At 40.9% G+C, this 26,623-nt stretch overlaps 1 protein-coding gene across 1 annotated transcript in view; it reads left to right on the forward strand.

The window, feature by feature from the left end:
• Window positions 1-230: 230 nt before the first annotated feature.
• SLC9A2 (solute carrier family 9, subfamily A (NHE2, cation proton antiporter 2), member 2) overlaps window positions 231-26,623 on the forward strand; it is a gene marked incomplete at its 5' end in the record, with an annotated part of 28,355 nt that continues 1,962 nt past the window's right edge. Inside the window, 10 exons of the mRNA XM_009870392.1 lie at window positions 231-694; window positions 6,002-6,252; window positions 12,996-13,213; window positions 15,180-15,382; window positions 18,252-18,341; window positions 20,306-20,376; window positions 21,811-21,972; window positions 22,565-22,661; window positions 23,544-23,675; window positions 25,867-25,957. Of these exons, the coding sequence (XP_009868694.1) occupies window positions 231-694; window positions 6,002-6,252; window positions 12,996-13,213; window positions 15,180-15,382; window positions 18,252-18,341; window positions 20,306-20,376; window positions 21,811-21,972; window positions 22,565-22,661; window positions 23,544-23,675; window positions 25,867-25,957 (1,779 nt within the window). The remainder of the gene's footprint in view (window positions 695-6,001; window positions 6,253-12,995; window positions 13,214-15,179; window positions 15,383-18,251; window positions 18,342-20,305; window positions 20,377-21,810; window positions 21,973-22,564; window positions 22,662-23,543; window positions 23,676-25,866; window positions 25,958-26,623) is intronic.

A 26,623-nucleotide genomic window follows, 5' to 3' on the forward strand; every position in this document is an offset into this window, starting at 1 on the left:
ATCTAGCTATTAAATTGTTTTTCCACTAAAACAACTGAATTAACTACCCTAGCTGACAGATTTGCCTTGACATGTTGTGGTGGTCGAGTTCAGTCTTTGCAATGGAAATGAAATTGCTTTGTGATTGCTGTTTGTTTACTATAGAAATTAGGATAACAGAATACAAAATAATCCTTTGGATCCTGTACAAATAACTATTTTACTTTCTTGTGTTTGAATTTCCTTTGAAGGCTTTCACCTCTATCACAAGTTGCCCTCAATAGTACCTGAAAGCTGTCTCCTCATTCTGGTTGGATTGCTTCTTGGTGGGATTATTTTTGGAGCAGAGGAGAAGTCCCCACCTGTAATGAACAGTGATGTTTTTTTCTTGTATCTTTTACCACCCATTGTACTTGATGCTGGATATTTTATGCCAACTCGTCTTTTCTTTGAGAACTTTGGTACCATATTCTGGTATGCTGTGGTGGGCACACTCTGGAATGCCATCGGCATTGGGATTTCCCTTTATGGAATTTGCCAGATCAGTGCATTTGGTTTGACTGATATCACATTGCTGCAGAATTTGCTCTTTGGCAGCCTCATTTCAGCTGTGGATCCTGTGGCGGTATTAGCCGTTTTTGAAAATATTCATGTCAATGAGCAACTTTACATCCTGGTGTTTGGAGAGTCTTTGCTGAATGATGCTATAACTGTGGTAAGTTGCTTGATAAATGATTAGCTGATAAAAACGATGAATGATTGTTTGCATGCCACTCCATTATGTCTCTTTGTGTCTGGGTATGACATTTTGCTAATTGATGGAAGTCAAGGAGTGCTAATGTGTTTGTGTAATTCTCTAAACTTCAGATTTAGAAACTACAGTAGTCTTACTACACCGGAGTAATGTGTAGTGGTAGCATATTTGCTCTAGGGATTTTACTACCTGATCTCTTTAGTTTCTGTGTATTTGAATTCTGTTACTTCTGTAATCTGAAACTGGAGGTTCTCTACACCTGCAGAAATGCTGTTGGACAGGGGAGGGAGAAGGACCAACGTGGCGTGTTTGCAGCATGTTGGCAGGGAGGATGGTCAAGTCATTGAGATGGCACAGGACCCGGTTGATACTCACCTTCTGCATGTGTCCCTCCTGTTGGAATTGCCCTGAGACCACCAAGACATTTCTCCCAGGCTACAGATGAGATAGGACAGCTATCTGGAGGCAGTAATTTCTAATCATTAACTAGCTGAATTGGATTTGTGGCACTGACCTGAGGACAGCAATCTGCAAATTCCATTAACACCCCCAATGGCCCTCGTTTGTACCTGATGACACCATGTCTGGGACATTACTCCCATTTATCCATACCTTACTTGAAATCCTGCCCATGCCAGCTATGTCCTGGCATGCCTTCTGTTTTGTGAGACGTGGAGGTCCAGTTTTTCACATGCCAAAAGGATCAAAAAGTTTAATAAACTGGGTCCACACCTTCCCTGTCTCTGTCACTGGCTTCTTATTCCTGTCCCATTCTATGCATAATTGCCCTCTAGTTTTCCCCTTTTCTCGGACTTTACCTCACCTGCTTAACACATGTTTAGCTTGTCATAGAATCTAAGCCTTGGCACTGATAATTTCTTGTTTATCCGTGGGAGTACTGTGGTTTTCTTACACTTATGCTTCATGCTTTGCCTAATTCTGTTGCTATCCAGGCAGCTAAATCACATCCTCCTTTATGGGCTTGCCTTAAAGCCTAGCTTTTCTCATTGGCTTACAGCTGAAGCTGCCTGCCATTACTAAACTGGTACTTAAGCCAGTTCTGAAAATAAGTGGGCATAAAATCAGTATAAATACTGAATTTCACAAGGCTTAGCAGTTCAACCATGGCTATATCTGTCTATATTCACTCTTAATGGCCATTCATCGGGTGTAATTATTTTTGTGAAAGTTTTGCTGGGGGAAAAAAGTCTGGTTTTATGTTAATGTAAAATATATATTTTTTTGTGAATATTTCCAACGACAATCACTTTTTCCATTCACAAAATCAATCACCTTTCCACTGGAGCAACAGTTAATCCAGCAAGTTTTGCTAGGAAAACACTGTATCCTGATGATGGAAGTATTCATGCGTGCCATTGCCCAATGGCAAATTACTCCCAGAACACCATTTTTATAGGGGCTGGCAAGGCAATTTAATAGCCATGATGCATGGCTTTCCTGCAGACATCATTATTGCTTTCTTTGGAGGTAGTGCTTTCTCAGGGCATGCCTCCCAAAATTCCCTAACACAGGTGAGATACTCTGAGGCATCTGTACGGCCAGCCTGGTAACGCACTGGCCATACATAGATTCATGAAGGAGTGAAAGGAATTTAGAGTACCTTCGATTTTCCTTCCCAGCTATCGCTTAAGGGTAGCACTTGGCAGGAAATCAAGTGTTTTCCGCATGCTAAGTATTGGTCTACTAATGGTTCTGTGTTATGATTTTGCACACCTGCAGTCAGGTGATTATACTTAAAATGTGACTTAGGCTCTCACGCAGATCCCCCGAGGGGTGTCCTTAGAGGACCTCATCTCCCCTGCCCATAGCAGCGCTGCTGGACGAGTCCTGGCTGTGGTACCGCTGGGGTTGCGCAGAAACTTAAAGGAGACTGTGGTTTGTAAATACTACCTCTTCCTCTGCCCTTGATGTGTTACCGGAAGAGCTGATATAACCAGAGCTCAGCAGAGCTCAGCACCTTCCAGCTCTCGTCTGCTGGAGCCCTTGAGACCCACCTACCTGGAAGATGCCTCTGGTGGGATGTGGGGATGAAGCAGGAGGGGAGTTGAACGCAGGCTGGCCGTCCATGGAAGTTGCCTAATTCCTACAGCTACTGCAATGTCAAAAAACCCAGGGGCTACTCAGGTGGGCAATGCAGAACAGCGTGGCTTTAGTAAACATAATTTCTAAATACTCTAAGACTTTCTTCCTGCTATTCCTCTTGCTCTGCTTGTGGTTAGGTATGCTGGGATGAACGTTGGACTAGATGATCTTCAGAGGTCCCTTCCAACCCCTAACATTCTGTGATTCTGTGATTCTGCCGAGCTGCTCCTAATAAAAGCTTTTATTAGGATAGCAGAGTAATCCATGCTTTCTCCTTCGGGAAAGCGTGCTACCACACCTTCATTTCAGATACAAAGCAAGGTGTGCTTTCTCAGGTATCTCAGCTCTGCTGCATTTCTCAAATGGTCTCATGCTTGATATTTTTTGGAACATGCCTGTGCATTTGGGTGATCCCTTAATCTCACTAATAGAATTTTGGAGTGTGAATTTGGCTGAGGACAATGTTTACCAGCTAGCTTAGTGTTCAGAGTTAGTGCTTTGCTGAAAGACGGGGTCAGCGGTAACTAGCACAGTGATATTAAATGGCAAACTCACAGCTCAAGTTGAGTGTTAGCAGTTAAAATCACAAAGAAGGAGCCAGTGTCATTACAATAATATTATTCTCATGTTAGAAAACATTACAGCAGTGCTCTGTGTTCTGCCTCTGCTGAAAACACTATTTTAAAGTGCTTAAAAGTAATTTCAGAATTAAAAACTAATAACTGAGAACTAATGAAAACAGGCAATTAGTGTCTGGGAAGAACGGAGATCCTCTGAAACAAGATTAAAAAGTGATTGGTGACTAATATTCCTTGGTGTAAACTTCAGCAAGTTCAGCTGAAGGATGTTGAGTAAATACAAATGTTGAACTTGGAAAAAGAACCCAATATGCGTTCTTATATCAAATGCATTACAAAATGTGACCAGAGATGATGATGTTTAACTCTCCTGAAAGTGTAGAGAGAGCTGTAAAACTGAACTACTGTAGAGTAAAAGAGAGGTGAACCTGATTTTGATCTCACTTACAGCAGTGTAAATAAAGAACAATAAGAATGAGATTAAAATCCTGTTCATGACATTCCTTAGTCCTGCCTGCTGCTTCTACCATGTCGGTCTGGTTTTGATCCGAGGTACAAAGGAGGACATTGCTTTTCTTCTTTCAGATAATTTACGGCAACAGACTTGAGATTTATGGGGATGTCTGTATGTGGAAACAACAGGCTCCGTTCTGTTTGTGGTGTGAATGCTTCACTGCGAGGGTGAGGTGATGGTATGGAAAGGATATTACCCGAGTAGATCAAAATTATGTGCTTCTTTACAAGCAGCTCTTAGTGGCCTTACTTTGGAGACTTGCCTTATATATTCACATAGTTACTTTTTAAAATATGAAATAGGCTATTTAAAACTCCAGTTGAAGAGACTTATCTTTCCTAATATGTACAAATTGCCAGGTCAAATTCTATAGATGTCTTGAAGAATAACACAACTCTGGGATAGTCCTGAGTTTCAGCAAGTGATCCTGGGAAACTCCTTTCAGTAGTTCTCTGTTACAAAATACTGTCCAACGGTATTTTTCTTCGGTCTGTGATTCAGGGAGTCCTGTGAGGCCATGAACCAAGAGCCCTTTATAAAGTGACTAACAAAGGCACACCTTTTTTCAATAGGCTTAATTCTGGTATGCTTCTCTTTATGCAAATCCATAAGGTCCAAAATGCAAATCAAAATGGGTAGAAAACTAGTGAAGCCTATGACATTACTTTCCTGTCCTGCACAGGACATAGTAATAGAGCAAAAAGTCTTTCTCAGCAAGATGAAGGGACATGTCTAGGACACTTCTTCCAGGTGAACTCATCCTGAAGGTGTTGTTAGTCAACCAAGTAACAAGTGATAGGACAAGAGGAGATGGCCTCAGGTTGCTCCAAGGGAAGATTAGATTGGATATTAGGAAGAGGTTCTTTACTGAAAGGGTTATCAAGCATTGGAACGGGTTGCCTAAGTCAGTGGTAGAATGCCTGTCCCTAGAGGTATTTAAGAGTCGGGTAGACATAGTGCTTAGGGGTATGGTTAAGTCGAGGTTAATGATTGGACTTGATGATCTTAAAGGTCTTTTCCAATCTAGACAATTCTGTGGTTCTGTGATTCTGTGATTGTTACCAGAGAAATAGCTTCTGCTTCTGCTCTTGTCCTCTTTGTTGCTTTGTAATGAAAATTAATGGTGACCGTGCTAGGTTTGATTTAACCTTCTTTTGTCATGCTTGCTCTGGAATATGTTTTTTCTTTGCTTTTTCAGTTCTTCCATTTCTCTTACTCCAAAGGACCCATAATAGGCAATGTCTTTATATTAGTCTATAGTGAAAACTTTTACCTCTATAAGGCCTATCAAATTTTGGCCAAGAAGAGCTGAACAACTTACTTTCTGTCATGTGAGATGGAACAAGACTGCAAATATGACACATCCCTCCCAGTCACTATTCAAACACCTACATTGTTGGCACAATGCAAGTACCGATAACACACTATTTTCTCAAGTAGCATTTCTAATAGAGAAGCCTGTTTGGTTTACTAAGGAGTCCAGGAAAAAAAGCAAAGATTTAACTCCAGCAGGCTGTCCAAGATGATGAGTCAGGCTATGTTTCTTCTACTACTTGGCAGTGGTCGCTGTCCATGCCCTTTTGGCCCTCCCCACTCCGTGCCAGTTGAATCTATGGTCTAATTCAGTACTTCAGCTCCCGGTACTTATGTAAATCAAACACATTTGAAAATAACCTGAATTTTCAACTGTATTTTTTTTCCTTCTCCTTTTTTATTTCTTTGATTCTGGGGAGAATCTAAACTGGCCATTTGTGGACAAATTAGAACCTTTGCAACTAAATGAATTTAAAGAAAGGTAAGATAGATCTATGCTCCTGGCCTGCAGAATGGCATGGCTTAATAAACCTGTTCCATTTGCAAAAATGGGAATAATGATATTTACCCTACTTTGTGTATCTCCCTGATATTTATGGATCACAAGTAATATGCCAGAAGTAAACAACGGTGTATCTCAAAAGTGAGTTCAAGGTAGATAGAGAAATTCAAAGTTCAGTGTTGAAGCAGAGGAACATAATGTCATGAAAGTAAATTAAGAAGAGTTCAGAAACATAATCTGCTTTCTTTTTCTCATAGGTCCTGTACAATTTGTTCAAGTCTTTCTGCCAGATGCGCACAATTAAGGTTATTGACATATTCGCTGGGATTGCTAACTTCTTTATAGTGGGGATCGGTGGAGTATTGATTGGAATCCTTTTGGGATTTGTAGCGGCCTTTACCACCCGTTTCACCCATAAAATCCGAGTGATTGAGCCACTCTTTGTCTTCCTGTACAGTTACTTGTCATACATAACAGCTGAAATGTTTCATCTCTCAGGCATCATGGCGTAAGTACCCCAAACTTCAGTAAAAATAGCACCCAAGTAAGAATGCCGAAGGAATTGCAGAGAGGAACGGATTTTGCAAACTTTGCCATATGGCATCATTCCACTGTGCATGGCAGCGATGCTGGCCTGAGGATTTCCGGCCACTCCCCTCCTGCTTCCATCCCATTCTCTCGGCTTGCCACCACACCAGCTGTGTCACTAAAACCGTTCACGGCATCCATGTTCCAAGTTAAAAATAATCCCTTGTATTTTTCAGCGGGGTTATTTTTAACCCAGGTCAGTTTGGTGACCCGTGTCCTCATGTGACCCTACAACTAGTCATAAGGGCACGGCTGAGGGGTGGCCCGCAACGATGTAGGGGCAGTGGGAGGTGGCTGGGAGGGAGTGGGAGTGGTAGCTGGGAACTTTGTGAACTGGCTTCACTTTCGATGCCAACATACTGTGAAACTGCATCTTACACTTAGTCATGTGAGAAGCCAGTAAATGCCATTCAGTGAAGACAATGTATATGTCATTAAGGCAAACTCCTGCTGGATTACAAGCACAGTGAGGATTTGGTGAATGTAAAATTTGCAGAATATAGTCCTACGGTGATATAACTCTTTAGTTTAGTATCTTGATACGTGTGCCTGTGTGTTACAGTGCTCTCTGTATGCATCATTATGTACAAAATAATATTATTCTTCCCACTTCCAACAGATAAAAATATTTTTGTTCCTGGTTTTTCACTCCTGGGCTTCAGTAAGGAGAGAGCACTGCCTCTCGCTTGATGCTGTTTATACTGTAACAACCTCAACTTTAGAAAGAACCTTTAGGACATTTGATATATTTAAATGGTTTGCTCTGGTTCCAAGTAATATTTTTAAAGGCTGGCCTTCTTTAATGACTTTGTATTGTTCTAGTGGTAAATCTGAGTCATTCAGGCATTGGGGCTGTAGCTTTTTATGGAAGCTCAGATGTTACTTCTAAGTATCACTAATACTTTATAATATCACATCTGCTGATTGTCTTTAAGGAAAGTGAAGATAGGTTTGATATCATAGTCACGTGAGCGTAAAGTTTTCTGGGTCTGGAAAGCAATTTACTTGGAAACCTACAGCTGATGATTTCAGTAGAGTGAAATTAGAAATATGCCTTGAAATGGGAGAGGTTAGTACTTTAGTTTAAGTAAGGAGCTAAAGATTGTGTGGGTTTCTTTCTCTGATATGAGCCTAAATAAAGTAACATATGCATCTACTTTGACCGAGTTCATAAATGTGCCATCTAAATAGCTTCTATTCATAGCATTAGTGTGGTTTCTAGTTTCCTCCACTTCTTAAGTCAAATGCCCTTGATACCCTGTGATCAAATACTTAAAGGGCTTCTAAACCAAAAATTTGTGGCTAAACTGCACATAGAAAAAAATCTGGCAGTGCGCATGAAAATACTGATTTGGACATGCTGCACCCAGGATGGAATGGAAAGGGCACGGCGGGTCTGCTGGTGGGGGGCAGCAGACCCACCACTGCCACTAGCACACTAGTGCTTCCCACGGCACTAACAACCCGTTCCTTTGTGGTAGTGGGCCCTGAGGGAGGGCTAAACAGAAGAGGAGAAACAAAGTATTTTTTTTCCATCCAGCGGCACAATAGAAAACAAAGTTATCTTTAAAGTGCCCTGGATGTTTTATGACTCTAAACCTGATTTGTAATAGCTAACAGAGCTGAATACATTGGTAACGCCCAGGGGAAGCTGGAGGGGCTCTCTGCAGCCATGTAGTGCCTCAGCTGTCATGCTACGTAAAGTGTGCCCCCTCCCAGCAGCACCGCTGAGGGCCTCAGAGCCCCTGTAATCTCTGCATCCTCTTGGAGTAGGTCTGCCCTATGCTTTTTGCATTTCATTGGGCTTTGAACTGAAGAGACTATTTTGCTCTGTCACAGCGCAACATGCACGGGTGTTGAGTTCACTGTCGTTTTCTGCAGCGAGTGACTCATGGCAGGATTGCTTGGGTCTGACTTCAAAGTCAGCCCTCCTTTGAGCATGTAGTTGGACCAAATGACCTTGGAGTGCCCCATACAACACGGATTGTTTATTCATTTTATGCTTCCGTGGCCATTTATAGTTCAGCCTATAGGGAGTAATTGCCTGATCTCACCTTTTTCATTCATATCCGCTTGAGTGTGTTAAACTACCTGCTCCCACTTCCTTCATAACCAGATTCATAAAGATACTCAGCAAGCCCCTGTGTTTACATGCTGTACCATGCTTTAGGGGGAGGACATGAGCAGGAACATACAGTATTCTCAAATAAATAAGTTATGTACACAAAGTGCCTCATTTCTGCACAAGCAGGATTTCACTGGCAGAGGAATAAAGGGGAATGAAAGGTGCTTGTCTCTCTTCTTTTAAGTCTGTGTACTTATTCTGAGGACAAACACATTCGTGTATAACCCCTGCACCAGGCTGTCTGAAATAGCAAAGGAACTGAACCATGTCCCTGTGAGCTGCAGTGGGAAAGTCCTCTTCAGAAGGAAAGACCTTCTCTTGTAATTAGAGCCGGTCTTGAATCAGGTTCACAGGTGTAAAACTTAAAGATGTGAACCTGAGCTTTATTTGCTTGGTTTGATTTCTAATTATAATGCTGCATTTTCTGCTTACTAATTTCTCATAAAGGCTGTAAAGCAGAACTATTAATTTTTGTTTCCTTTTTTTTGCAACAGTGACTTAGCAGGCTGAAAGGAACAAACATTGAAACTACTGTAAGTTTAGTAGGTCAAGGAAACTTGAGGATTGAACCCAGTGGCCTAGTTTATTGCAGTCATGACAGAAACTGTACTGTTTGTACAGGAGGACTTTTATTCTTCAGGAGCACAGAAGGCTGCAGGTTAATTGCAATTAACTATTTTTTTCCTCCCCTTCTTGACCAAGGCAACTACCTCAGGCCACAGAAATGGAAGTCAGAATTAATATATGTGGATAAGGAATGTAAAATAATTCACATCTAAGCTTCTGCTTTGATTGTTAATTTGGAAGGAGCATAATAGAATAATGTACATAAAATCTTGCATATTTAAAGAAACTCATTTTATATTAAATTCTAACACTATATTGCCATATGATGTTCAAATTAAAGAGACTTCAACAAGTTTTTTCCTAAAGTAAATAAATACTCTGAAGAGATCTCAGATTCATAAAGTAAGCAGTGATCAGCTGTGGAATATTACTTACGTGAAGAATAACAAAAAATATACAGCACCATTTGTTATACTGGTGAACCAACTCATCAGTTAGTTGACACTAATGGAATGATTGCAAAATGTGACCAAAAATAATATATTAAGAAAGTAATATTATAAGAGTATCGTTCCTTTAAATGCTAATGGTTAAGTGTGGTAGGCGTTTTAAGTTACAGCTTGCAAAGATCCTGATTAATCTGGTGACAGATTCTTATCAGACATCTATTTACAGTGTCTCCATTACCTCAGTATCCAAATACAAACCGTTTCCAGAGAAGCTTCCCCACTGCCCAGGCTGCAGGGCTTTCCTAAATGACTATAATAATGAAAACTACTTATTTCAAGAGGTAATAAATAGTACTGAGTGTTTTATTGTGTCTTGAGTGCAGACCTGACAGTCCTAATGCTTCAGGCAGTAAGCTGCAGCTTTAAAACCTTGAAACAACCACAGGTGTGGAAATGACTGTTTTGCAGCCTGTCCACGTGTGTTCTTGCTGCATTTCATTTGCTGTCGCTGCACTTGCCAGCTCCACTGTGTGTGCAGTCGGCTGGAGGTAGCTGGGATGCACTGGACTTGTGCAGATAAGCAATGTGTGCACAGGAGAGCTGTCACGACCCGTGATATAACCTGAGATACTTGCAGGTCTGTCCGTGCAGCCTGCGGCTTGTAAAGAGCTGGTTTTCCACTGAATGTGACAGTTCTGGAGGGTGAAAGCATTAAGTATATTTGAGACCCTTCTTCACATACACTTTTGAGGTTGGTTGCCAGAGCTGTTTGCAAACTGAAGAACCTGGCAGTGTATGACAGCTTCTGCACTTGGGTGTATGTCCTAGCCAGGCCATCACTCCTCGTCAGGACAAAATCCCTGCATGGCCCAGGTCATCTCCCACTTTCTTCCCAAGATATGCAGGCACATATGTTTGTGGGATCTGTGACAAGTCCCCAGTCTCGGCAACTGTAAGATCAGAACCAGGAGGAGAGCTGTGAAGAGCATTGGCTATCTGTCAGTATTGGCAAAAATGCAGGACCTGTGTTGTCCTAACCACATGCTCAAAGGAGAAATGCTACCTGAACCACTGAGTGTTGCAGGGAAGAAGCTTGCATGCTTGTAAAATCTGCATAATTTCTTCCATAGTGGATGTTAGGCAACTATGATGAGCTCTGTTTCTCAGATACCGTGCCACTTTTCGGACACAGGGGATCATTCTGTTCAAGACCATGGTGAAATCAGCTGACAATGAGGAGAAAGTACTGACAATTACGTCAGTACTGAGTGCAAATGGGGATCTAGGATAGTTTTAGTCATAGAATCATAGGATCATAGAATGATTTGGGTTGGAAGGCACCTCAAGGGTCATTTAGTTCTGACCCCCCTGCTGTGGCAGGGACGTCTCCCACTAGATCACATTGCTCAGGGCTCCATCCAACACGGCGTGAACACTTCCAGGGACAGATCATCCACAACTTCCCTGGGCAACCTGTTGCAGTGCCTTGCCACCCTCAAGGGAAAGAACTTTGTCCTTTTATCTAGTCTAAACCTACCCTCTTCCAGCTTCCTTTCTTAGTCTTCTTAATCTTGGGAGTTGGGTTAGGGTTGGAGTTAATTGTTGCGTAGTAATGGCCATTTTATTTTCTGCCTTTCTATCACCAAGCATAGATGGATGAAAATGCAGGTTGAAAGCCAGGTTATGTGCACTCTCATGCTAGTAAACTCTCTCCACCTGTACTTGTAAGCCACTATGTGATGTGCCTGCAGGGGCTCTGCTGTTTGACAGAGAATTACACTGTGTCCTCTCCCAGTGTCCATATGTCCTTCATCCCTCAGAATTAATGCTGCCCTGTCACCTTGGGGATGTAGATTTGCTGGTAGGGTCAGAGACCTACTGCTATGTTTCAGATCTTGGCTATTGTCCTTCAGAACAGGCCATGCAAAATGCTAAGAAAGTTTATTATGAGAGGGTCCTTTCGAAGTTACTGCTGCTTTTGGGATTCCTCTTTCTGCTCTGCAAAAAAATACTGGGTTTTAATCCATTCTTTTCATAGACAGAACCTAGACATGTGTGTGTATGTAATGTCAGTGAGCTTTTTGTGAGCTCTCCCTCAGTCCACCTTTCCATTTGCACTCATTCAGGGAAATCTGAGTTGTTCAGAGATGGGGCTTAGAGGCAGGACATGCTCAGCAGAAGACTTTTGCAGTGTGGTCTCCATGAGATGTGGGAGAGTCTTCTTCATCTTTTTCCAAAGATTTACTGGCGAACCTACCAACACATTCTATGATTCTATGATTCTGTTCCTTCCATGAGAGAGAGAACTGTGGAGATTTCAGTAGGAAGAAATATCTGCTATGCTGGTAAATAATTATAAACTGAAAACCCGGTGGAACTGGCATAAGTAACTACAGGACAAGTCCTCATGGGCTGCATTCAAGGATACAACATAAATACATGTCTCTCTTTAGGTTTAGTGTGCATGGTTTAACTGAGAATCCATATATGTGTGTGTATAATGTTTTTTTATTGGATAATCAGAGGAGATGTGCATTTGCCCTAGGTAACAGAAGCAGGAGCGACAGCTATTTCACAATGCATCTTGCCTTAGTTGCCCACTCTGGTAATTATTAGTCAATTCGGGCTGTGCTTTGCTACACTGAGGCACCACCTTGAGGTTACCCTCCAGCCAGCTCTGATATCTATCTTAAAACCTGTAAACTTTGTAGCTGAGTGGTCCTCAGCTATCCCTGCACTATGGACAACCATACTGAGTGATGTACAGCCATTCTTTGTTCTTCCTGCTAAGAAACTCTGTTTATTAGCAGGCTCAGAGCAGAGACACATAGGCATACTTACAGTAAGCCCTGTCTGTGCTCTCACGTATCAGCCGAGATGCCCATTTAATTCATTTGTAGGTGCTTTAAGTGTGCAATATGTCACCAGTGTGATTTCTGGTGGTGTTTTTCTCCTATCCAGCCCTTTGCACAGGCAAAGCAAGGGGTGGCCCAAAGTGATGGAGGATGACAAATTGTCTGAGGCCTTGCTGCTTACTTCGACTGGAAAGAGGAGCTGGCTACTGTCACTGCCGTGGAGGAGGGGAATGGTTTGGTGCAACAACTGCTGGTGGGAAGGGAGGGAAGCCTTGCCCCAGGACATGCAATTTCTATCCTGTCTGATATTCCCTAGCAGCAATTGAAAAAGCAACCCCTGTTTTTCAGGGCTGCCCCTGGCTCTTCTCAGCTCTGTCTCTTTCAAAACATAGAGTTTGTATGGCTTGTGCATGGATCATGTGGATTTAGTATATAACAAAACTCTCCATATATTGGTATCTTCTCAAACTCCCTACTGCAGGAAAAAAAAAGTCTTATGCCCCAAACTGTAGGTTCACCAAGTCTATACATTTGAGATTAATTATGGAATAAGTTATACTTTGTATTTTTAAAGAGAACTATGGAAAAGTGAATAATATTCTGTAGAAATGAGAGAGGCTAAAAAAAAATCAAGCTGATGAAATACTGGATAATGTTTGCCTTTCAGGATTACAGCTTGTGCCATGACCATGAATAAATATGTGGAGGAAAATGTTTCTCAAAAATCCTATACGACAATAAAGTATTTCATGAAGATGCTGAGCAGTGTCAGTGAGACCTTAATCTTCATCTTCATGGGAGTGTCTACAGTTGGGAAGAACCATGAGTGGAACTGGGCCTTCGTTAGCTTCACCCTCCTTTTCTGTTTAATCTGGAGGGCACTGGGTAAGCACTGACACTCAGACCATGTGTCAGTATTCTTTGCAATTTAAACTTTTTACGCCTTCTTGAGTAGAAAATGCCAAAATTTAGACAGAGTCCCATCAGCTTGTTGAATGATCCTCTTACTTGTAATGTGCCCTAGATTGCAGGATCAACTTTCACTTTCCCCCAAAATGGAACCCCAAAATCAAGTTTGGTCCTGATCCTGCCCATCTAAAGTTAGAGGCCGTCTGCTTGTTAATCAGAATACATGTATTTGCGTAAACATTTATCTACAAGTAAGAAAACTTTGCTTAAAAGAATTAGCAGTTGTATGACAATTAAAAATCTTAATAAATTTTTTAAATTTATGCTTACTAGCTTTGGGAATTTCCCAGTCATTGGCATAAATAACATCAAAACAGGAAATGCTGTAGTTGAAGTGTTGTTCGGCTATTTATTTTGAAGAAAAAATTTCCTATAAGAAACTGCTTGATCCATGCTGAGTTTGCAGTACTAGCTCTTTTTCTTTTACCTTGAGACCTAAGTTTAGGTCAGGCTCATAGATCTTAAATCTGCCTCTTGTCCCAGTTTCACGTGCAATAATTTGATCCCTTCGTGTGTAAAGGCAGCTCAAGCTCTGATCTGTTGCTGCACTTCTACTTCCAGCTCTCAAGTCTTCCTCCAGTGGAGAAATCTGGACTATCATAGAAACACAGAAATATTTAGGTTGGAAAAGACCCTTGGGATCATCAAGTCCAACCTATAACCCTGCTCTGCAGAGTCCAAACCTAAACCATATCCCTCAACACTACTTCTAAATGACCTTTAAACACTTCCCAGGAAGGTGACTCAACCACCTCCCTAGGCAGCCTACTCCTGTGCCTGACTTCTGTGAAAATTTTTTTCCTAACATCCAGCCTAAATCTCCCCTGTTGTAGTTTGAAGCCATTCCCTCTAGTTCTATCAGTAATCATCTGTGAGAAGAGACCAGCACCAACCTCTCTACAATGTCCTTTCAGGTAGTTGTAGAGAGTGATGAGACCTCCCCTCAGCCTGCTCTTCTTCCAACTAAACAGCCCCAGCTCCTTCAGTTGCTCTTCATAAGATTTATTTTCTAGGCACTTCACCAGCTTCGTTGTCCTCCTCTGCACTCGCTCCAGCACTTTGACATCCCTCTTGTATTGAGGTGCCCAAAACTGCACAAAAAATTCAAGGTGTGGCCTCACCAGTGCTGAGTACAGGGGGACAATCCCTTCCCTACTCCTGCTGGTCACACTATTTCTGATACAGGCCAGGATGCCGTTGGCTTTCTTGGCCACCTGGGCACACTGCTGGCTCATGTTCAGCCACTTGTCGATTAGAACCCTCAGGTCCTTTTCCCTCCTGCACCTGCAACCCCACAATTAATACCTTATGCTGAAAAGCAGCCAAGCAGCCAGACTCCCCCTCAGTTTTACTTCAGTCTGTCACATCCCTGAAGCCTTTGCCTTTGGTACACAAGAATGCTCTGGCATCTTCTCCCGCCATCCCCAGGCCTGAGTCCTTCCTTCTGGGCAAGTGAAGTTGAATGAACAGAAGTTTGTGGGGTTCAAAGCACAGATTTATGGAGGTGACAAGCCAAAGTTTTCAAAAGTGCCTCAACTCCTATTAAAAAAAGTAATTAGGGCTTACTCTATACTGAGACAGAGAATTATTGCTAGAGGTGCAGAGTCTAGCAGATAGCTGTCTTGTGGAGATCAATTAGGTGCTTCAGGTCCTAAATCCAGCTGACCTGAGGTGGTTACCATGCTAAGTATGTTTAGATGGTGCTCCTTAGGTATTTTAAGTTTTTATTCTGTTTTTTCAAGCTGCTAAGTAACATTTAATTTCTTCAATAATATATAGGTAAGAAGGAAATAAAACTGTTTTAAAATAAGTATTAGCATTGTGGGGGATTTAATTTCCCTTTTTCCCCTCTCCCTCTCTTTCTGTTGTTTTTTTCCCTCAGGTGTTTTTGTTCTGACTCAGATCATTAATGTGTTCCGGACAATTCCTCTCACTTTTAAGGACCAATTTATTATCGCCTATGGAGGCCTCCGAGGAGCTATTTGTTTTTCACTTGTATTTCTGCTTCCTCCTGCTGTGTTTCCCAGGAAGAAATTGTTCATCACTGCTGTTATTGTGGTGATATTCTTTACCGTTTTCATTCAGGTAATGCCTTTCCTCTTCTGGACTTCTTTCTCAGATGGGCTGTAAATAAGCAGTGGGTAGAAAAACAGATGTCCTAACTTACTAGAAGGAACATACCTGAGGTACTTTCCATGGTCATAATTAAAAAAAAATAAAAATGGAGCTATGTGCAGCGCAGACAGGTCGCAAAAGTATACCAGATATTAAGTACTTATGCTAACATATAAGTAGTATTAAGCATGTAAGACCTAGGGAGGTTGGCATAGAGATAAAAGATAATCCGAGTACAGCCCTGGCACTAATTCCTTGTTACAATATTTAAAGTTGTGCATGTTGTTCAGTGTAGGATACAGCGCTCAGTAGTAAGGGGATGGAATGCACTGAGGGCAGTGATGCTGCAAACTAGCTGGATATCCATCCCAAAGCACGAGGTGTGCAGAAGAATGTGAAGAACTTGGTTCTCTTGTCAATATGTCCATAGAGGCCTGATCAAGGGAGTCCAAGAAACAGGGAAGTGACTGAAAACAGCAAAATTTAGAGGAGGCTAAGCCCCTAAAATAAGCATATCAGGCTAGTCATTATCCAGAGCAGTGAGAGAGATGTGAGAGGCTGCTACATGGAATTTCAGGTCTGTGTGAAAAAATACATATTATTTTTAGCCTGCCTTTTAGAGGGATAAAGGTGCCATGGAAAGCAGCAAATATCTGTGCTTGTGTGCTTGAGAAAGGGAAAAAGCTGGCTGGAGCAGCTGGAGGTCAGTTAGCTGGCCTTAGCATATAAGCTGTGAAAACTGGTTTTGAAAGATAGAATATTTTAAAATATGGAGGTGAATTGGAATTTGTTATGAAATGCAACATAGTTTACCAAAGGCAAACCTGGTATCATTCTTTGATAAGGAAATTTATTTTCTAGAGTAATCTTATCTAACTGGGCTATTGTTAATTCTTTGGGGGAGGGAACTACATAAGAGATTGTTGTCTTAACTACTCTTTAAATTGAGATTTAGATTGACATTAGCATGATAGTAAAGTGGATGAGGAAGGAGCTGACAGTTTCTCCTATTAAAGGGAAATAGAAGCATATGGTCCTTGGGGTGAGAAAGGACCTCTGGAGGTCTCTAGTCCAACCCTGTGCCCAAAGCAAAGCCATCTTCAAAGCTAGATCACGTTGTTCATGGCCATGTCAAGCTGAGTTCTGAATGTCTCTATGGATGGAGATTCCCCAGCTTTCCTGGGTACCTGCTCCAGCATTCAACCACCCTGGTAAGATAATAGGCTGCCAAGATGTTATTAATGGAATTCCTCAAGGATTGTTCCTGGGGAAGGTTTTGTTTAATATTCTTGGTTTTGACCATGACACACTTGTTAGTGACTATGACACATCAAGTATAGTAGTAGGAGGTTAAGCAGTAAGGGGTTAAGTGTAGCAGTAGGGGGTTTTATTGCTGATGTTTCTTGATAACAGGTTTTGGAAGGTGTTCTTAGGGTGACGGCAAGATGGTGTATCATGTAGAAGGAGAGGAGTAACTGAGGGCAAATATGATAGAAACAGGATGAAATTTAACAGTAATAAGCGCAACCTTGTTCTTGCTCAAACTTTCGTACTAGGTATTTCTCTTATGAAATGAGAACCTTGAGTTTGGAAAAAAAATAGAAAAGGGAGAATTACACAGATGTACTGTTTGATAACGATTTAGTGTTTAAGCCACCAATGCAGTGAAAACAGAAGAAAGGCAAATCTGATCTTAAGACATACTGAGACAGGTATTTGCATCAGAGAATAATGTCACGTTCTAGAGTGATCATGGGGCTGGTAAGCCTGTCATGTGAAAGGAGACCAGGATGCCTTGGCCTTAGCAAATATGAAGGAGAAAAGGGAATATAATTACTGTTTATATGAGGGAGTGAACACCAGAGAAGGAGGGACACTATTTAAACTAAAAAGACCAATGTTGGCACAAGAACAAAGTGGTACAAAGTGGCCATGATGCAATTAAGAAGCAGCTTTCTAATTATCAGAACAATGAAGTTCAGGATGAGTGTTCCAGTATGAGCAACGGGGCAAAGAAACCTAACTACTTTTAAGATAAAGCTTGATTCGTTTATTAAAAGAAATATGTGACCTGGTTGCCTGGGATAGCAGGGTCTGGTCTCAAGAGCACGAGAGAGTCATTCCTCTCCCCTGTTCCAGTGTGCCTACACAAATAAACAAATTATGTCAATTCTTCCACAAATAGTTGTTCAAAACCTTTATATCATCCTGGGATAATGAAAACTTTTTGTTCTTTCTTCGAGAACAGTCAGGCAAGGACACATATTTACAAAAAGTCTTAGTGTCACGATCCTGAATAGTAACTGTAGTGCTACTGTTGACATATCTCTGAGTACCTGGTTTTGAAGTAGTCATTGAAAAGAAGGACTATATATGTTTGCTTTGGGATGGTGGGGCATCTGGTTATTAATTCAGAAAGCATGTGAGGGTTTTTCTAATACATAACGAAAGTGAAAAAAGGTTGGGGTGAGTGACATATTTCTGATGGGGCTCATCAGGTTGCTCCTCTTGTACCTTTTAGCTCCAGGGAGCCCCCTCCTTTCTGCTGTTGCATTAAGTGGAGTCTGTGTGCTGACACTTCATAGCTAGGTGCAACATCTGCTCATCACAAAAGTCAGTTCACTGGTATAATTATTGTGCCAGGCAGGGTTTTGGAGTTAGGAAGGTGAAAGGGTATCCAGTGGTAAAAAGGTATTCACAGCTGTTTTCAGTGCTCTGATGGAGATGGGAAAGATTGTAAGGCTTTGTTTTTTCTTTGTATTTATGGGGGAAAAAATAAAACCAACAAAAAACCCCAAAGAAGAACTATGTGCCTCTTTTTTTTTTTTCTTCTTCACAGGGAATAACAATTCGCCCATTGGTGGAGTTTCTTGATGTCAAAAGGTCAAATAAAAAGCAGCCTGCTGTCAGTGAAGAAATCTACAACAGGGTATGTTGCCGCTTCAATGTTATAGATGAAAATCTCGTGTAGATGCAATTCCTGATGGCTTTCAGTAAAACAGGGATTCAGTATGCAGGGTTACAGAGAGACACATACTCTTTTAGATTCCTTATTGATTGTTGTTACAAGCACAATAACTGTAAAGTTTAAATTTAACCTTTAGCAACTACCAATATTAACATTATTATGTATCATTATTTTAGAATCTTCATTTGATTAATTGTTCACCTCCTGAGGTAAATTAACTTTCTGTCGTTTCTTTCACATATGAGATAAGTGTTATTTTAGAACTTGGCTACATTAGGAAACCTTTGCCAATTTAATTACATTACATTGCATTTGAGCTAGTCTCATTAAATAAATGCAAACTCCTGCAAAATACGCTCTTAATCTTACTTAACTCTCACATCATGAAACTCTTGTCACGTCCTGTGGTTCAGGACGTGATTCACTCAGGTTCCCAATTCCCAGGCCAGGATTATGGTGACTTACTCCAAGGATCCGAACAGCAATTTTCTTTATCAATCATCTAACAACAATGCATTTCAATCGTCCACGTAGCGCAATCGACACGCCTCACAACAACGAGTTATTAACAAGCAAAAGAAACTGGCCTTGCCATAGCTAGCCTTTTGTTAAAGCTAGAAAGAGAGAGAAGGAAAGCGATAGGAAAAGGAAAGATCACCACCCTTGGATTCAGCGATGACCACAGCACTCGCAGCCATCTCTGAGTGGTGGGTGAAAAAGTGCGCAACTGCCCGGGGTCAGTGCCTTTTATACAGTCAAGTTCCCACCACAGACCGGGAATGAGGTTGGAGGATGGTGGGGGCTTCTGAGGGGGTTTTACCCCTCCTTCTCCCGGCTTCTTGCAGCCACAGCACCCAGCTCTACCCACCCCCACAGCCCCACCAGTGCAGGGCTGGGGCATGGGGCTCAGCAAAGCGCTGAGACACCCCTGCACAAACCCTGACAGGTGCCAGGCAGGCAGCTTCAACTCATTTAGGTTCCAAGAAAACCAAGAAAAGACTGTTTTGAGACATTTGTTTAGTCTCTCACAACTCTTTGTGGATTTGTATTTGGTACATGTATGTCTCCTGTTATTGCAGCTTATTAGCCGTGCATATTCTTGAATGTATTTCTCCTTGCAGCATACCTATGGCAGGTGGTTTGAAATTCCAAAAATGAGGTATAATAAAGGCCACATTCAGCAAAGAAGTCAATTTAGGCACCCAAGTCTGTCCTTTTAGAGTTTATTCTTTGGTCATATCTACCATGATCTTCCCCTGAGTTTTAGAGACCCCTACTATGGTACTTGAATTAAGAGCAAACGAGTTGCCTCTGCGTATCAAGTGAGATCTTAGCTGAACTGATTCATTTTTTGGTAATTTGTAACAGTTGAGAAAGAGAGTGTTTCTCATACTAGGTGATCAGGATGCTTTAAGGTGAGGCTAATCCACAACTCCCTAAAACAGGAGCTCAGGTCCTGATGCTGGATATGTCAGCTCTGTCCTGGTGCATCCTGAAGGGCTGATGCTGATGTGGGAAGCTTCTGCCCTCTTCCTCCTCGCCAAAGTCATACCTGGTTCACTGTCTAGCCTGAGAGAAATCCCAGGCATAGTCCTGAGTGGTTCAGGAACTTAGAAGAAGTGAAAATATGGGAAAAACCTTCAGATTCATGCAGGAGCTGAGAAAGACTGGCATTGAGGAAATGAGCAACTAACTTCTGTCCTTTTGGAGCTCTGAGCTCAGGAAGCTCCAGAAGAGTAAAGCAAAGTCCATCTCTGAGTTTGGTTTGACTTCTTTTAGTTAAACTGAAGCATTATCCTGAATTCTGAGTAGATGTTTTTAAGTTTTTTTATTATTATTATTATTTATTATTATTTTAATAATGCCTAGGGGCAAGCCAAGTGATGTCTATAAGTTTGTGTAATGAACCAATGTTTCCCCTTTAGTTCTTTGACCATGTGAAGACTGGAATTGAAGATGTGTGTGGACACTGGGGTCACAACTTTTGGAGAGATAAGTAAGAATGACATTTAAAACTCTTTGTTATACAGGAAAGGCTAAACTGGCTCAAAAGCAGAAAGTGAAGGCTGTTGGACATCATATTTCATTTTCAGCATTTTATTCTTGAAAGCAGATGGTTGTTTTTAGAATGTGTGGCTTACAAAGGGGAAGCAGCAAAACAATGTCTTTTTACTAAACCACAAGCAAGTAGAACAAAATCTCCAGCTGGGAAGAAAGGCAGCCCTCTGATCCCAGGCTAAAGTATGGTACCTTTTGAGGATGTGTGTCCTCTCTCTGTTTCTGACTGTTTCAGAGCATTTCCTCTATGCTGAGTCTTTCACCCCATCCCACTCTCCTCCTGCAAATTCTGTGTCTCTGCGGTAAGTGAAGGGTTCGTTCCGTGTTTGATGGGAAACATACAAAGCTTTGGGACTTTCTTTGGAAAGACAGGCACTAGCTGTCATGAGGTACATGAGAGATCCTAATGACAGGCAGCTTCATAGTTCTTGATGGTATTATTTAAGACTTAGTGTGAGTTGAGAAGATTATCACTGGAAATACCTGAATAATTCACGTTTTCAGTTTAGCTTCTGAATTATCATCATCACTGGTCTGGATTTAACTCCTTCTTCTCAGAAGCACACTCTTTTACACCCAAATCCTTTAGACCCGAAGTGTGGTCATTGCTCACCCACCTTTTGGTCGCCTCTCTAACAAGAATTTAACTGTTTTATAGAAAGAGAAGTGGCACCAGAAGGAAGGGCTGAGAAGAACCCTCTCCAAATGACTTGAGGGAAACACAGTGAGGACACTCTCCTGACAGAAGCACGACATCCTTTACTCAGCCTAGTTCTCTTCCAGTCTGTGTGAGATCTTCAGTTTAACAGCAAAGGAGAGTCACACCTCTTCATGACCTTCAGACTCAAATTCAAGAATAATTTCAGAAAGGCTGGAGGGCAAAATATTTTCTGACAAACAAAATCAGCCCAGCTGTAATCAATATTTTCTCACTAAGCATCCAGGAGGGTTGCAGTTGCTTTAAAGGAGCGGAGAACTTCAAAAGTTTTACAAGAGCAGGCTAAAATTTCAAAGAAAAAGCAGTTGGTGCAAATTTAGACCTTTCATTTGTTTTTACAGTAAATATTTAATGTTCTCTTTGACTCAGTTAAAATGGAGGATTAAAAATAATATTGTCTAATAACACAGAATAGCTGAAAATTAAAAGTTGCTGCTAAAGAAACTGCCCATTAAAGTATTAACTAAAACACAGGTTAAGACTGTCCGTATGAAGCGAAGATGAACTTGACCTTTTTTTGTTACTCAGAAGTAGATTGTTAATATGAACAGACACATTCCCAGGGTATAAACTCCTTCACACTTGCGTTAGCATGCTTTCCTTAATTATGCACAGTAAAAATTAACTGGTTGGGTTGGTTTGCCTCACATACAGGTTTAAAAAGTTTGACAATAAATACTTGCGAAGACTTCTAATTCGAGAGAACCAGCCCAAATCCAGCATTGTTTCTTTATACAAGAAGCTGGAAATCAAACACGCCATCGAGATGGCAGAGAGTGGAATGATAAGCAAGGTCCCCTCCTCAGTGTCTCTCAGGTAAGCGAGCGATGCCAGCGTGGCCAAGCGTTTCGGCTGGGTCACATCATTTGTGTCACAGCCCGGTCTGTAGGCAGGACCATCACTTTAATTCAGGGCATTTTGTGTCCAAATGTCACCTGAAGGGTAAGCAGGTATGAAACATGACCCTTTTGCCTGCAACTCACATACGAAATGGTGGTTGAGCTGTGCTCATCCAGAATGTGTAGTTTTACAAGGGCAGCGGCTCATGGGAATGTTGATTTGCCATGTAGAGGGGAGCTGGAATTGAATCAGTGCCTTCCCATCTGCTGCGAATGGCTACGGGGAAAGCCTGAGGGGAATTTTGAAAAGTAACTTAATCAAATTTAGAATTTAATGTAATTTATATCAAATTTTGAAGTCTGAGTCTTGAGCCTTACCGCTGACTTAAATGAGATCAAGATTTCATTTCTAAATGTTCTATTTTCACCTGTTCCTCAGATGTTCTGAAATGTTGTTTCTGACTCTAACAAAGGAAATAGTTCAAATATAATTCCCAGTCATAAAAATAAAAAGTGTCTTCCTCTCTCTTTTTTCCCTCTATTTTCCTTTTCTTTTAATCCTTCCACAGTGAATACCATGAAGGAAAAATAAAGCCGCTTTCTCCCACTGAAATGGAAAACATGCGGGAAATATTAACAAAGAATCTCTACCAAATACGACATCGAGTAAGAATGAAGTTTTGCATACTTAAATAACCCACTACCCTTTGAATATACTGATTACCTTCCTAACATATCTTTAGGCTAGTACATCTGCTGTACCATAGCATAATAATTCATGCTGTTATTTTCTACTGTTGCCCATAAATTCATGTCCTATCGTATGTATAGCAACATATTCATGTTCCTTTATGTATCTAGAAAGCTTAATATTTTTATTATATTACCTGCAATATACTTACATTATTTAAAAAGGATCATAGGTGCAAATTCAACCTATCGCCGTCCACTTATAGCAGTATTTTGGTTGCTTCATGATATGGGATTAGATTTCCTGTTTGCCTCCAGTCATGAAGTTGTTTGTATTAAGAGCAGAGGTGACGAGGTGGAAAAACAGTGAAATAAAAGCAAAAGGACATTTCCCATTTACCCTCCTGTGGCTAAGTAGTTTGAACGCCTGAGCACTTGGAAACTATTCAAAGGCACAGCGAGCTTCAGCTTGCTAGGGGTAAAAATGACTTTCCCCTAGGTAACTCATCTTAATGCTATCGAATGTGTGTCCTCTATTGATATATTGACTGAGCTAGTACAATATGGGGGTAAACACTGTATTAAGACAGCTTTTTCCAGCTTTCATTATAAATATCAGCAGGTTAAAAAATCCAAAACATCCAACAATCAGAACTGGTGCTCGTGAAGCAGATGACTACAAAAATGCTGGCATAACTACTGTTCTTGTTCTTAATCATCTGCAATATGATTTTGTTCACAAGAATCTATGATGCTCATTAAAACATTAAAGCAAAAAGCCTGTTTTTCACTGTGCATGTAGTTCAACACAGTTGACATTATGCTTTTCAGAATGTGACCACTGCTTTTATATTTCAGACAATGTCATATAACCGACATAGCCTGGCTGCAGATGCAAATGAAAAGCAGGCCAAAGAAATTCTCATCCGTCGCCGGCACAGCTTCAGGGAGAGCCTGAGGAAAACAAACAGCCTGTCAAGAGAAAGACCGGTACTTGCAATTTGGTTGTTTTATTGAAAAAGGCTCTTTGTAGCTAAATGTCATGCGGAAGAAAAATCTTCTGAAATGCAGACAAAATATATCCTGAATTTGGAAGACAACTTCGTATACAATATCACACTTACACCTTGAATTACATACTTGGGACCCTTAATTTTTGTTGATTCCTTCAGCAAAACTTCAGTCTTTGGAGAATGTGATATGGGAGTGGGATCTGCTGCTATAATTTTATCTCAGAAGAGCTGACCAGGTTCTGTACACAATGCACTGCTAAGGGGTGGTTAGTATCCTCTATCAGTATTTTTGTGAAGTGTGGATATTCAAGGTTGAAAATGACTTTGAGACATATAAACTATACTTAGAGCATGCTCCAAAATATGGGAAAGAACTTTTAATCAAGTCAGTCAAAGTGACCTCTTCATTTGAAAAACATTGTGCGCTCTTTAGGATGCATAAAATGTAGTCAGGACTTCAGGTTTTGACATAGAATAGGAAAACCTACTCTGCCTACAAGAAATGCTGTGGCATGATATTTGGCTTTCTGAGGCAATCCTGCGATACCTTCACTGTAAACTGCAGACCATATGTGAATGGAGCACACTGATTCAGCAGAGAAGCTGATCCCTGAAATCTTCTTTGCATTTTAGATATCAGGGAAATTAACCATCCTTTAAATACATAAATCCATGTTACAGAAATACTTAGTGACTGTTGTCTTCACTGATAGAGTTGTCCTTCGGAGGCTGAGGCTGGAATGATATCTCCAATAAGAGCTGTGTCTCATTTGTGATCATTACCAGGGGTACTGTGGTGTTAATTGTGACAATAAGTCTGTTTCTGAATGTTTTTTTTTCCTCTCAACCACAGTTATTTATGTTGTGTTTGTCATTTAAATAAATTATTTACCAGGTGGAATAATGAAGGGACTTGGCAGGACTGAGACTTTTTTAGGGCAGGGAGAGAAACAGGGTGTCTGACAGCTTTTTAAAATGCACAGGTTGTAATTTGAAAAATAACTATCTTTGGATAAGTCCACCACAGAGGGAAGCTTAGTGGTCTGGAACATCACAACAACATCTGAAGAGGAAATAAATAAATTGGAAAATAAATTTCCTTTCATGTTCCCTTTGAGTATGCAACAATGAACAGTACAAGCAGAGGAGAACTAGTTGACTGTAGAGGTCCTAAGAAATCTTTTTAACAAATATAAGAAAGGATGCCCTTGAGAAAATTGTGAATTTTACAACCAAACAACTTGGAAAGTACCTCTCATGTTTCAGGATATATGTGTGCTCTGCTCCCAGGGCCTTTTGAGCTTAGTCTTGGGAAAACAAGGATTTTATGCCCTGAACTGGTAAATGATCACTGGTGCTGTTAGGCTGGTGCCTAACTTCCCCGTCAGCAACAGTCCGATTAGTCAACTGTGTAAAGTCATTTATATGTATAAAGTGCTTGCAGGATCAGAATACAGATTAGTTCTTCTGTCCGAGCTGAAGCAGAAGTCCCAACCTAATTTTTGCAGCTGACTAATAAATAAATAATAAAAAGTTTCAAACTGGAGTTGCATGATGTGATCATAGAATCATAGAACCAGAATGGCCTAGGTTGGAAGGGACCTTAGAGATCATCTAATCCAACCTCTCTGACATGGGCAGGGACGCCTCTCAACTAGAGGAGGTTATTCAAGGCCTCATCCAGCCTGGCCTTAAACACCTCAAGGGAGGAAGCATCCACAGCTTCTCTGGAAAATTTATTCCAGAGTCTTGCCACCCTCGTACTGAAGAATTTTGTTTCTAAGATCCAATTTCTGTTCTCCTTTAACTTAAATCCATGAAGTGATACTTGCAGCCTTTTCTTTCCTTAGGAAAACCTGTACCAGTAAGGTTGAGGTTGGAGAGCAGAAATTTATTAACTTTGATCTCAGAGGGCATATCACTAGGCTTTCCTTTGATTAAGCTGCTTGAGATTACTCAGTCTTTACTTTAGTTAGCACAGACCTCAACCAGCAATCAGTGTTTACTTGAGTGTGTAGTAAAAGATCACATATTAGCTAATCTCAAACTACTCTCTAGCTCTTTAGCTACATAAACCCATTCAAGCCTCAGTTGTGTGTCTTAACATACATTATACAGGTACTTCAGTCTACACTAACCTAACATTTCTTCTCTTTCTTTGCACACAGGCTGCTGCAAATACAAAAAGATTCCTTTCGCTTCCTAAAAATACTAAACTCCCAGAGAAACTACGAGTGAGGAATAAAACATCTTCCAGAGGTAATGGAAATTTCTGCTGTCTCTTAGTGTTCTGTAGTCATTTTGCCTAGGAAAGGCAAACTTTTTCCAGGGATGATGTAGAGAAAACAACATATTAATTTTCAAATAAATACTAAATGTTTTATGTGCACATGCTTTCATTCAGGAGTAAATACCTTCATAGCATATTTCTAGGTGTTGGATGTTTAGCAAGAGTCTTAGGGCACTAAAAGCAGTGGGTTCTAAAGCAGGTATTTGAGTGCAGAGAAATGCACCAGCAAGCAGAATTTTGTGTGGTTTTCTCTGTTCAAATGCTGTAGTGGTGTAGTTCTCCCAGCACATCTCATCAGACCAAGCAGCAGCCTAAAACGATTATGCGCCAGAAATGCTGCCGTGGCTCATGTTTCTTGTCTTTATTCCATAATGCCCAGAACTCCCTCTTGGATTATGAGCCTATTTAGTTTCTTTTTTTCATTAGAGTCAGGATAGAGGGCACTGCTCGGAGTAAAAAAAACAGAGAGGAGAATGAGGACAGTTCTCATTAAGAACTTCTCAAAATACAGTGGTTTACAACCTTTTTTTTTTTTTCTGCCCAACTCACGAATGTTTTATATTGGAGTTCTTGAATTCTAATGAAATTAAAAACCTGGAGGAAGACAACCATTTGATTTGAAAACTTTGCCCAGT

This window comes from Apaloderma vittatum, unplaced genomic scaffold, assembly GCF_000703405.1.
Source record: "Apaloderma vittatum isolate BGI_N311 unplaced genomic scaffold, ASM70340v1 scaffold12085, whole genome shotgun sequence".
NCBI lineage: Eukaryota > Metazoa > Chordata > Aves > Trogoniformes > Trogonidae > Apaloderma > Apaloderma vittatum.